The sequence below is a fragment of the Bubalus bubalis genome, chromosome 14 (assembly GCF_019923935.1).
Source record: "Bubalus bubalis isolate 160015118507 breed Murrah chromosome 14, NDDB_SH_1, whole genome shotgun sequence".
Classification (NCBI taxonomy): domain Eukaryota; kingdom Metazoa; phylum Chordata; class Mammalia; order Artiodactyla; family Bovidae; genus Bubalus; species Bubalus bubalis.
In genome coordinates this window covers 50,758,037-50,771,651 of record NC_059170.1, presented here as the reverse complement: position 1 = coordinate 50,771,651, position 13,615 = coordinate 50,758,037, and the positions used below count along the sequence as shown (strand labels likewise).

The 13,615-nt window shown below is 41.7% G+C and overlaps 1 protein-coding gene across 4 annotated transcripts in view; it reads right to left on the bottom strand.

The window, feature by feature from the left end:
* The window catches only part of NSUN6 (NOP2/Sun RNA methyltransferase 6), an 82,181-nt gene extending 74,622 nt beyond the window's left edge, over positions 1-7,559 (bottom strand). The window contains exons 1-2 of one of the 4 annotated variants that reach the window (XM_025264325.3): positions 6,993-7,559; positions 4,190-4,345 (exon numbers count right to left, since the gene is read on the bottom strand). In XM_025264325.3, the coding sequence (XP_025120110.3) occupies positions 4,190-4,345; positions 6,993-7,067 (231 nt within the window). In that variant the 5' untranslated portion in view covers positions 7,068-7,559. Of the gene's footprint in view, positions 1-4,189; positions 4,346-6,685; positions 6,829-6,992 lie in introns of those variants that run through there. The other 3 variants (XM_025264328.3, XM_025264324.3, XM_044928077.2) reach the window with 3 other exon arrangements.
* Positions 7,560-13,615: the final 6,056 nt, after the last annotated feature.

The window sequence follows — 13,615 nt, the reverse complement described above, 5'->3', positions numbered from 1 at the left end:
GAAGACAACTGGGCACTCCCCATAAAAGAGGGGAATGGAGAGCAAGGACTCTGTCTATCAGAGGGCCACACACAAATACTGGAAAACAAGTCTCTGCTGTGCATGCCACTGATTAGACTCATACATCTTCACATACTGCACCAAAGCAGTAACAATAACAGATACTTGTGCTGCACTGTAGTATCAATACACTAGCTATCGAAAACCCAAAATCAACCTATTTCTAAGTTGGAAAGGAAAGAGAACAAAAATTCCTCAGATTTTGTAAATCAGACTGTATTTCTACCAAGTCAACAGCTCTTCTGAGTTCTGCTTCCTCTGAGCAAAGGGAATTTTGAACTAACCATACCCAACAGCATAGTAAGACATCTTGAGGGTGAACTCATTCAAACAAACCTCTGTGTTTTTCCCCCTCTCTTCCTCATGTTCTCTCATTGTCTGATACCCTAGCAGGAGTGCCCAACCTCCAGGATGATCTGAGGTGGAGCTGATGAAACAATAATAGAAATACAGTGCATAATAAATGTAATGCACTCGAATCATTCCAAAACCATCCCCCTCCCTTGGTCCACGGAAAAACTGTCTTCAACTGGGAGACTGGAAAAACCAGACCCTGGTGCCAAAAAGGTTGGGGACTGCTGCCTTACAGTGTCTAGACTATGATCCTTGCAAGGAGAAGATAAGGAATTTTGTCATTTGTTTTTGTTTTGCTTCAGAAGCACTACACTCTCTCCACACGACAGAGATATTCTACAGAGATCAACCCTGCTCGGGCCAAGATTTTCCTTCTCTCCTTTTCTAGCCGATATTAAAACAATACAGAAGTAAAACTTTCATAAAACCACGTGTGCCTAACTTTCATAAAAATATCACACACTTTTTTAACCAAACATACCACAGGCCTCTTTTTCTGTTTGTTTCTACCCTGTGCCCTTTTTAAAACAGCCTTATTGAGGTTTACTTTACATAAAATATATCCATATGAAATGCACAATTCAATGATTTTTTTTTTTAGTAAATTTATGGAATTGTGCAACCATCACTAGAATTCAGTTTTAGGTCCTATCCATCACCACACACAGATTTTTCACGTCCATCTGCAGTCAATCCCTGTTCGAGCCACAACCCCAGGCAACCACTAACCTACTTCTTTCTCTAGAAGCTGCCTTTTCTAGACATTTCATACAAATAGGATCACATACTACAGGGGGTCTTGTGCCTGGCTTCTTGCACTCACTGAGGTGTTTCTGAGGTTCACCCACGTGGTAGCATGTATTAGTTCATCACTTTCATTGCTGAGTTCCGTTCCATGCTGTGAACTTAACCATGTTTTGTTTTTCTATTCACCAGTCAATGAACATTTGGACAGTCTCCCCCTTTTGGTTATTACAAACAATGCTGCTAAAAATATTCATGTCCAAGTCTCTGCATGGACATATGTTTCCACTTCTCTTGGATAGATATAGGAGTGGAATTGCTGGGTTGTACAGTAAGTTTATGTTTAGCTTTTTAAGAGACCACAGACTTTTCCAACGATGCCAGACCACTTGACTTTCCCACCAGTGGAGACAGGTTCCAGCTTCTCCACATCCTCGCTAGTCAAATGAAATTTTAAAAGATGAAATTTCAATATGTGACCCAGAGAAATCTGGAGACAAAGCACCTGCTTGTATACCATTCAGGATATGCCTTCGGGATACATGTGAGCTTTGGGACGTGGAAAGCGAACATCTGTGATCTAAAACCTCCTTTGAGTCCCCTTTCCTGGTAGCAAGAGGCAAGACTCAACCACCAGGTCCTTACTTACTGCCCACAGCCCCACTTTCTCAGTCTCATCTCAACCTTTACAGAAAGGGACTCAAAGCCCAGAATGATTTCATCTGCCTTGTTTTAGACACAACACCTGAGCTTTCTTTCTATCAGACTGGGATCCTAGGTTATCTAAGCTCTAGGAATAATTTTCGAGAAAAGAAAACCACCTGGATCTGCCTGAGTTTTGCACAGAACAGCTTCCTTTATTCAAGCTGAAAATCTATACACATGGCTATATAAAAGTAATAATCTTAGCTGCTTAGAGGAACTGTTCACACTGTATGCCTCATACGGTCAATAAAATTATCACTCATTAAAATTCAGAATAACCTTTCTCCAAGTTTTACATAATTATTATACTAAGTTCTGGTTTCATACAGACAGAAACTATAGCTGATTCTTCTTACATCATGGTCATCTCCTCACAACTTGAAGTTTATAGAACTGTTCTTAAAGACAGTATGATAAACATTTCACTGATGTGGTGATATTAAAGACAAAAAACAAATGAATCAAACAACAAGGTCGTAATGTATAGCACAGGGAACTATATTCAACATCCTGTGATAAACTGTAACAAAAGCAAGTGAAAAAGATTATGCATGTGCGTATATATATATAACTGAGTCACTCTGCTGCACAGCACAGACAACACTTCAATAAAATAAAAAGAATCAATACCAGTGAAGATGCTCTGAAAATTTCGGAACGTTCTATCCAGAGGAAACTGACAACACAGCCTACTATGATATACAAACGGGAGTCTTTTAACTATGCTTATCTCTTTCCTTTTCATTTAGGTACTTAGGTAGAAATAGGCCTGCTGACACCCTTCTGTGGTCATTTGTTAGAAGGATGTAATAACAACTGCAAAACGGAATAACTAAAACTGCCCCGCGTCAGGCACCTTGTTTTCCTCCACCTTACATTTCCTGGGGGGCAAATCTCAGTGCACAGTGTATGAAACACACAATGCACAGCTCTGGGGTTTTCTTTCTGGTATTTTTTTAAAATAATTTTCAAAGGTTATTTTTCACTTACACTTACTGTAAAATATTAATTATACTCTGTGTTATACAGTACATCCTTGGGCATATCTTACACCTAACTTACCTTCCCCACCCCTACAGAGCCTGCCTCCGCTGGTGACCTCTAGTTGTTCTATCTGTGACTCTGTTTCTTTTCTGTTATATTCACTAATTTGTTGTATTTTTTCGGACTCCACATATAAGTGATATCATGTAGTATTTGTCTTTCTCTGACTTATTCCACTTACAAAATGTACAAATTTTGAAAGCAATTAAGACAATATAAACAAGAAAATTCAAATATTATCTATTTGAAACTTTAACAATTTGGGTTAGAACAGACCTCTTATGCATTTTACAATCCATTGTCACTTAGAGAAAATGAGTATTATATGAAAACTATTTTATTAGTTGAACCAAAAAAGTCTGCATTATCTTATTTTTAAATACATTCTTTATGCTATTTAATTTCCTTTTATTAAATTATATTTAATTAGCAAAGAAACTATCATTTGCAGGGATGTGGATGGACCTAGAGACTATCATACAGAGTGAAATAAGTCAGAAGCAGGAAAATACCATGTAATTACACATAAATGTGGAATCCAGAAAAATGGTACAGATGAAACTATTTGCAAACCAGAAACAGACACAGACGTAGAGAACAAACGTATGGACACCAAGGGGGAAAGTGGGAGGAACTGGGAGACTGGGATAGACATACATACGTTACTGATATGATGTATAAAATAGATAACTGATGAGAACCTACTGTACAGCACAGGGAACTCTACCCAATGCTCTTTGATGACCTAAACGGGAAGGAAACCCAAGGAAGAGGGGATATATGTATATGCATGGCCGATTCATTTCGCTGTACAGAAGAAACAAACACAACACTATAAAGCAACTGTACCCCAATAAATTATATTGTTATTATATTAAAATTAAAAATACAATTGTACAGGTAATCAGTAGGCACCGCCTGACCTCTGGGCTCACTTCAGCTTATGATCTGCCCTCGTGATCGTTATAAGCTGCTTACAACCACAGCACAAACTTTTTGGGTTAGAACAGACCTCTCAGCATTTTAAGGATGAAGATAGCGAAACAAGAGAGGCCCGGAGGGGTTGAGTAACATATCCAGTTACTAAATAAATTCAGAATCACAAGTATTATGTTCAAGTTCTAGCATTAGCATGCACCATATAACCTCAAACAACATTCGTGATCCTCAATTTCCTTATTTGTAAACTTGTTATAGTGCTTCATTCACAGGATGTTAGGAGCAACATGGCGTAAGCTGGAGAAATCTCCTTCTGTACATAACGACAAAAATCTGCACCAACCTTCTGAAGCTCATCAAATAACAGATTTTTCACATGTTGTACTGAGGCTAGATGCGTATTTACTCTGACCGTGGTGAATGACGGAGGGTGAGACAAGTTATGTAACAGAGTTTCAAACCTCCTTTCTGCTTCTTGTTTACCTAAAGCGGACAGAATCTGAAAAGAAGAAAAGAACAAGTTACTGGTTCACTTTCATAATACAAATTAAAAATATTAAGATATATGCATATACATTTGTTCCAACTGATAAAACATCATTCCACAATCACGCTCCATTTCACTTTTCTGTTTACATGTTGATAACACTAAGGTTATGGTGATTTTTCACAGGGTTATGCTAATAAACACCTACTGAAACACCTGATGAAAAGGGATTAGAAAATCACTACCTCAACCTCAAAGCATTATTAACATTTTGAACATATCTGCTACATTTATTCACACAAATTCAGGATTTCATTCTACTTATTTATACAAATATTAACTGTTACATCACTTCTGTAGAATTAGTTCCCTGCTAACCTCATATCCTAGAGCGAATTGGCTAGCAACCTTTTAAAACAGTAAACAGTATTTTAAGAAAATGTAACACCTGATACTGTCACCCAACAATCTCCCACAACATCAGTTTTTTTAATATGGTAATACTACATGTTAGGCTTCCCAGGTGGCGTAGTGGTAAAGAATCCGCCTCCCAATGCAATAGACACAGGAGATGCAGGTTTGATCCCTGGGTTGGGAAGATCCCCTGCAGAAGGAAATGGTAACCCACTCCAGTATTCTTGCCTGGAGAATCCCATGGACAGAGGAGCCTGGTGGGCTACAGTCCATGGAGTCACAAAAAGTCAAGACATGACTGAACAAACATGCACGTTATTATTAAAAGTAATAAGCAGATACTGTCTAAAAAAACCCAGCAAGATACCTGTCAGAAATAAGAGTTATGAAGACTCAAATGACCAAGTTTCCTTGTCATTAACTGAAGCCTTCAAGACATGTATTTCACCACTTTTTGTCATCTTTGACTATCCCCTGCCTCACAGAATCTTCATAAACCACTTGCCAGCCTAATAATCCACTAACCTAAAAATATTAGCACTTTCTCAGTGTTTATGTTTTTTTTAACCGAATATTTCACTACTTTCGATACTTATTACATAGGGATAGTTTTTCTTTTTGTAAAATCCTGTTAGTATGTTTGAAAAAGAACTGGTGTGTCAAAGACATTTGAATCTTCTTTTATAAAACAATGTTAATCATTTCAAAAATTCTGGGGGAAGAAAACTGCCTCTATTTCTCTTAACACCCTCCCTAAAGTTCTTTGGAATCAAGAAGATATTTCCTCAGGGACTTCCCTGGTGGTCCAATAGGTAAGAGTTTGAGCTCCCAATGCAGGGGGCCTGGGTTCAATACCTAGTCTGGAAACTAGATTCCACATGCTGCAACTAAAGACCCAAATGCTGCAGCTAAGACCCAAAGCAGCCAAATAAATAAAATATTTAGAGAAAAAGGAGAATATTTTATCTTTCCATACTGTGATGCTCTTTAACATAATCTTTGGGAATAAAAACATAGAAATCTAACCTAGAAGTCATGGCTTCACCAACATCTTTGAAAATGATTAACATTTGTGCAGCTTTACTTTGAATACAACACCAAATATTTGGAAAATACAAAGTTGCCTACAAGCAAGATGGTAAGGCAGAGAGCATGAGCCTGGCAATCAATCAACATTCACTGAGGACTTCTGTGCTCAAGGCTGCCAGCAGCATGCAGAAGGAACACTTGTTGAGGACCTACAATGCCAGGTGCTCACCCTTATGACTAATACCTTAACCCTGAAAATTTAGTGCTGTTAAATGTCCTCCAACTTCACAGATGAGGAAAGCAAGTTTCAGAGATGTAAAAACGTACTGAGATGCAAACCACGGGGCTTGGGGTTCCAAATCGATTAATTTTCCCACTGTACTAACACCTAAGCTCTTTCCCTTCAGATTTCAACATTAGGACCATGACAGCAATGTAGATTTGATTCAGGAACACAACTCTTTGGACCCTCAGCTCTCTCACCTGTAAAAATGGGGATGAAATATATATCAAAAAAAGACTGCTAAGATTAGGATGTAGAGTTCCCCAGGTGGCTCAGCGGTAAAGAATTCACCTGCCAACGCAAAGAGCTGCAGAAGATGTGGGTTCAACCCCTGGGTTGGGAAGATCCTCTGGAGTAGGAAACGGCAATCCATTTCAGTATTTTTGCCTGGACAGAGGAGACTGGTAGGCTGCAGTCAATGAGGTCCCAAAGAGTTGGACATGACTGAGCACACACACAAGTTAAAGGTCTGCAAACCACCTAGCACAACCAGTGGCATTTAACAAGCACTCGCTGAATGACAGTATACCTTCCACCTGAGTACGGAGCAGGCACTGTAAGAACACAGGTGTTTCTTCCCTATAGGACGTATAATTCTCAGAGGACACGGATCTTTGCTTGCTCACCCCTGTAACCCCTTCAGTCCCCGACACCTGTCTCCAGGCACACAACAGCTCTTTTCCTCCTCCTTCCTTTCCCATTCTGAGATGTTTAAAAAAAAAAAATACACTCCATACATCTCTTAGCTCAGGAAGGATTCATTACATACCTGCAGAAAGACATCAGCATATTATATTAATGCATTGGGAAAGGCTAGTAATAAGAAACAACAGCTGTAAACATTTAATTGCCTTTTAGGTTTTTTTCCTATCCCTCTAGTGTGTAAATATTGGAATGTCTGAAAACAGCACCTAATATATTTATCTGACCTACCTCCTTATTCATAAAGCCCGCTTTAAGATAGTTTTCAACTTCAAGTCTCAAAGATATTTTAGGGAAAACAGACATTTTCCTACTGCTTGAGTTCTACTCTAGGAGAAATGACAGAAAACGGTGGTTTTTCTCTGTCCAAATTGCAATGAACGTCTGGGCAATGAACACCACCCACGACGTGCCAGGACCATCCGATGCCAAAGAAAAGAGAGAGGCTCACGCCCAGTTAAAGTAAACGCGGAGGAACTTCCACGCCTTCTAGAGCTGGACCAGCTTGGAGCGGCTTCACCTCCACCGAACCCGTCCCGGGACTTCTTCAGCGACGCTCACGGACACCACTGCGAGGCAATGCCAATCACGTGGCGCGGGGTGAGCGGGGAATCGTGAGGAGTGAATCCGCTGTCAACTGCACAGAGATGTGCAAAACCACGGGGGCATCAACTTGGAAACGCGCAGCCCAGGTTGCTCTGCAGAGAGCGGGTTCCGGAATGCGTCAGTTCCGGCGACGTGACCCGCCCCTCCTTCCCCGCCCACCAATCAGCAGCCGTAAATGACCGCTACGTCACGCCTCCAGAGTGTCCCAGCTCCACCCGCGTTGCGTCCAGGTGCCGCTGGCCTGGGCGGGCGCCCCTTAAGAGGTTGGAGGAGGCGCTGCCTCCGGCCCGCAAACTGGTGGAGCTCTCTGTAGACCTGGCAGGAGAGAGCTGGGTGCCAATTGGGAAGGGTTGAGTCGTACTGATCTGATTAAAAAAGGCGGGGGCCGGGGTAGTGGGCATGCAGGTACACCTGGGTTGAATCCAGGTGGTAAGATTCCACGGAGAAGGAAATGGCAACCACTCCAGTATTCTTGCCTGGAGAATTCCATGGACTGAGGAGCCTGGTGGGGTACGGTCCATGGAGTCCCAAAGAGTCGGACACGACTGAGCGACTAACACTTTCACTTTTTCAATTAGTTAACAACTAGCTAAAGGAGTATGTCAAGGTTGTATATTGTCACCCTGCTTATTTAACTTATATGCAGAGCACATCATGAGAAACGCTAGGCTGGAGGAAGCACAAGCTGGAATCAAGATTGCCGGGAGGAATATTAATAACCTCAGAAATGTAGGTGACACCACCCTTATGGCAGAAAGTGAAGAACTTAAGAGCCTCTTGATGAAAGTGAAAGAGGAGAGTGAAAAAGTTGGCTTAAAGCTCAACATTCAGAAAACGAAGATCATGGCATCTGGTCCCATCATTTCATGGCAAATAAATGGGGAAACAGTGGCTGACTTTATTTTTCTGGGCTCCAAAATCACTGCAGATGGTGATTGCAGCCATGAAATTAAAAGACGCTTACTCCTTGGAAGGAAAGTTATGACCAACCGGTAGACAGCATATTGAAAAGCAGAGACATTACTTTGTCAACAAAGGTCCGTCTAGTCAAGGCTATGGTTTTTCCAGTAGTCATGTATGGATGTGAGAGTGGACTATAAAGAAAGCTGAGTGCCAAAGAATTGATGCTTTTGAACTGTGGTATTGGGAGAGGACTCTTGAGAGTCCCTTGGACTGCAAGGAGATCCAACCAGTCCATCCTAAAGGAGATCAGTCCTGGGTGTTCACTGGAAGGACTGATGTTGAAGCAGAAACTCCAATACTTTGGCCACCTGATGCAAAGAGCTGACTCATTTGAAAAGACCCTGATGCTGGGAAAGATTGAGGGCAGGAGGAGAAGGGGATGACAGAGGATAAGATGGTTGGATGGCATCACCGACTCAATAGACATGGGTTTGGGTGGACTCCAGGAGTTGGTGATGGACAGGGAGGCCTGGCGTGCTGCAGTTCATGGGGTTGCAAAGAGTCAGACATGACTGAGCAACTGAACTAATACTGAACCTCCAAAGAAAGAATTAAACCAGAGTTTGCTTGAACCCTTCAGGCACCCTTTGAGTTTTATGAAATGTCCTTCCCTCTCTTAGGATTGCTGGCCTAATCTCAGTTGTAGATAAACAACATTATTCAAATTTTTTAAAGCTGGGTTCATGGTGTTTTAATATCTTTATATCCTCAGGTGAAACTTCAAAACACACAGATAGTTTTTATAGTTAGTTGAATAAGGAAGGCTAACAGTTCCCGGTATGGGAGTTGATTTCTCCTTTAAAGCCCATGAGACCTTTGGTGTAATCTTTGTGTTAGAGGTGAAAAAATTCAAAGGGACAAGGGACCTAACGAAAGACATAGTTTCCTATCCTTAAATAGGAAACTAGAAATAATTCTTCTGTCTGGAGACAGTGTTCTTTGAAACACATCCAGTGGTCATTAACACTGAACTGTAGGGAAATTTTTTCCTAAATCTTTTTCTCTTGAAATCTTAGACAGAGATGTTTTTAGAAGTATAATATACACTCTAACGATGATTGAGAACATCAGGATAAAGACCATCACCACCTGGCTTCTAAAGCCAATACCTATTCTTCCCACCCTGGCATATTTCTTCCATAAATTTATGGACTTCTTTTGTGGCTAAATCACCTGAAAGTGATCAGGAAAATGTCTAGACCAGGCCTTTCCAAAAGAATTTTTGCAGCCTCAGATGGTGACCACAGCACCAGTTACCTTTGGTATCAGTATCTAGGAGATAAGAAAAAGGAAGGAACAAGTTAAACTAGATTGTAAACTCGGAGAAGGTGCAGACTTTTACCTCACTGTTGCATACTGAGTGCCTAACACATAAGAAACACTCGAATATTGAAGGAGTAGATGAATAAATGGATGGATAGCTCTGTAAACTGGAGAAAGAAAGTGCTTATCAGCATATATTTGCTGGATATTAGTTCACTAGTTCAGCACACGTCAACAGTGCTGAGGACATTTAGACAGTCCTTGGCTGGACATTTTTTTTTTTATAGTTTACTACAAAAAATTGAATATAGTTCTCTGTGTTAAGCAGTGAATACTTACTGTTTATTTTATATATGGTAGTGTGCATCTCATACTCCAAATGTATCCCTCCCCCATTCTGCTAGTGGCTCAGACGATAGAGAATCTGTCTGCAATGCAGGAGACCCAGATTCGATCCCTGGGTCAGGAAGATCCCCTGGAGAAGGGCATGGCAACCCACTCCAGGATTTTTGCCTGGAGAATTCCATGGACAGAGGAGCCTGGCAGGCTACAGTCCATGGGGTCGCAAGAGTCTGACATGACTGAGCGACCAACACATTTCCATTTTGGTAACCATAGTTTGTCTGTGAATCTGCTTCTCTTTTGTAAATAAATTCATCTGTGCTATTTTTTTAGATTTCATATGTGATATTTTGTCTTTCTGTAGGCTAGACATTATTGAAGTGACAGTTATGTTTATGAAGAGGTCTCTTGGTGCTCTAAAACTGGTCCATATTACAAATCTAGAGTTGAAATAATAAATACATATTGTCTAAGCAAAAGAAGACCCCTATAGGAATATACCCATAAAAGGGTCATTTGGACTCTGTGTTCTATGGGGTGATATGGCCCTTACTGTGGGGAGAGCAGAAAAAAAAAGTCTTAGATATAACCTTATGATCTTAATCTCGGTTTGTGATGCTCTGAGGCTTGCCTTTAATTACCCCCCCAGAAAAAACTCATAAAAACCCTATTTCCCAATATTTAATTTATTAAAGAAGGCATGAGAGGATTAGGGGGAAAAGGTCTAGAGAAGGCTGGGAATCTATCAGTCTCAACTTATCTGGGTCTCCTGCATTGCAGCCAGATTCTTTACCAGTTGAGCTACCAGGGAAGCCCTATCAGGAGCTAAACTCTATAAACACATATTAAAATGGATCCTTAGACCACCCTACATGTAGAATCTGAATTCATCAAGTTTCTACAACAAAAGCTTCCCAGGTGGCCCTAATGGTAAAGAACCCACCTGCCAATGCAGGAGATACAGGAGACTTGCGTTTGATCCTTGGGTCAGGAAGATTCCCTGGAGAAGGAAATGGCCACCCACTCCAGTATTCTTGTCTGAAAAATTCCACATACAGAGGAGCCTGGCAGGCCATGGCATTGCAAAAAGTCAGACATGACTGAGCACACACTCACACACAGAACAAAGCATAGAAATAACCAGAATCACCTTGTAGCCAACAAGGTCAGAGTAGTACTCAAGAGATCTTGACCCCCAGAAACAGGATTCAGACCAGGCAAGGGAGGCCCCTAGCGTGCATGCCAGTGTGCATGCCTCCAGGAGGCGCTCCATCTCGGGTATGAGTCCTGAGAGCACTTCCTTAGATTTGTGATGGTCCCCCTGGGCTTGGCATCGTTGATAATTCCAAGACAATAAAGTTTGACAGTATTGCCCAAGCAGCAGTACAGCTTACATCAATCACAGCCTGGATGCACTGAACAACTTAGTGGACAGATGTTAGCCAAATTTTGTCTTCAGCCGCCCTAGGCCTGGAAGTATAATAATAATAATATTTGGGGGCACGTGAGATAAGTGGTCACAGTGGCAGACATAGAGGCACTTAAATAACTACCCAAAATACAAGTTGAACTATGATGAATACTGACATCACGTTCCACATCAGTTTTACCTTTGTAGCTCCATCCTCAAGGCAGTGCCTAGCACATATTAGGCCTTATGCATGCATGTGTGCTAAGTCGCTTCAGTCATGTCCAACTCTTTGCAACCCCATGGACTGTACCTGCCAGGCTCCTCTGTCCATGGGATTCTCTGGGCAAGAATACTAGAGTGGGTTGCCATGCTCTCCTCCAGGGGATCTTCCCGACCCAGGGATCAAACCCCAAGTCTCTTACATATCCTGCATTGCCAAGAGGATTCTTTACAAACTAGTGCCAGATGGGAAGCCCATTAGGCCCTATATTGATAGGTAAATAATTGGATAACTAAGTATAATTTACAGTTCATATCCAGCAAATATTTATTTAGCAACTTATAAAACAAATAAATATAAATATAAGCAACAAATCTTGCATTAGGTATGTAGGTATAGCAGCTAGAGAATAGACAGTCAAACCCCTCCATAATGTTCAGTCTATTTTGGAAGTAGAGAAAATTGATAAGCAGTTACAAATATGATGAATGTTACAAACTAGGGAAACATGGGGTACATGGAAGAGGAAATGGCAAGAAAATTTCATTTAATCTAATCTAAAATGGAATCAAAGAACATAAAAGCCTTTCAGAAAGGAGAAGTGGGCTCCCAGAAGAGATGGTTATGTTAAAACCAGAAGGTTGACTTGGAGTTAGCCAGGCAGAAGAGGCGGGGAGCACTGGGGAAGGAGAGGAAAAGGAACCAAAATCAGAATGTTCCAGCCAGAAGGAACTGTCTCGGGCAGACTTGGTATGTAGTATATGAGGGGTTGAGTGGCGAGAGTATAGTTGTTTCTGGTTTTGCTTTTTCGGGGGGGGGGGGGGGGGAGTCACACCCTGTGACATTGGGATCTTAGTTCCACAACCAGGAATCAAACTCACACCCCCTGCACTGGAAGGGCAGAGTGTTAACCACTGGACTGTTAGGAAAGTCCTGCAAGAGTGTAGTTTGGAGAGAGGGTCCAGACCCTACTTTCGAAGATTCCTATTAGCTCTGATAAGCAAGGAAGAACTTTATCCTAAGGCCAATGTCAAGTCATTAAAGAGATTCAAAGCAGAAGAGTAACAGGCTCAGATTCATATCACATCTTTAAAAGATCATGTCAGATGATTGCAGAAAAAGGACTAAAACTGGTACAAGAATGGAGGCAGAAAAATCTATCTGAATGCAGTTCCAATAATCCAGGGAATGAGGTCAGAAAGAGCTGGGTAGATGTGAAAGACATTCAGACGTGGAGTTTAGCAGGACCTAGTGACTAGGTTGTGGCACCCCACTCCAGTACTCTTGCCTGGAAAATCCCATGGACGGAGGAGCCTGGTAGGCTGCAGTCCATGGGGTCGCTAAGAGTCGGACACGACTAAGCGACTTCACTTTGACTTTTTCACTTTCATGCATTGGATAAGGAAATGGCAACCCACTCCAGTGTTCTTGCCTAGAGAATCCCAGGGATGGGGGAGCCTGGTGGGCTGCCATCTATGGGGTCGCACAGGGTCGGACACGACTGAAGCGACTTAGCAGCAGCAGCAGTGACTAGGCAGATGTGTGAGGGCAGGGAGAAGAATCAAGAATAAATTTCAACTTTCTATGGACCTACCAGTATCTACACCCATATTTCTGCCTCTTTACCTATTAACTTAGATAAATCATAGACGCGATTCATTACTGTTTGAATTTGGCTCTTTTCTAGAGTTGTCTGGAACTACTTCCTTCCTTGGGGAGCCTTATGCATTAATTGTTATCTTCCAAAAGTTTATACTTGTGGTGCATGTTTGTTCTGAAAATGCAGTTCTATCCTGTGTGTGTGGTAGTCGCTTCAGTCGTGTCCAACTCTTTGCAACCCCATGGACTGTAGATAGCCAGGCTCCTCTGTCCATGTGATTTCCCAGGCAAGAATACTGGAGTGGGTTGCCATTCCCTTCTTCAGGGGATCTTCCCAACCCAGGGTTGAACCTGGATCTCCTGCATTGCAGGTATATTCTTTACCATCTGCTGCTGCTGCTGCTAAGTCACTTCAGTCATGTCCGACCCTGTGTGACCCCATAGATGGCA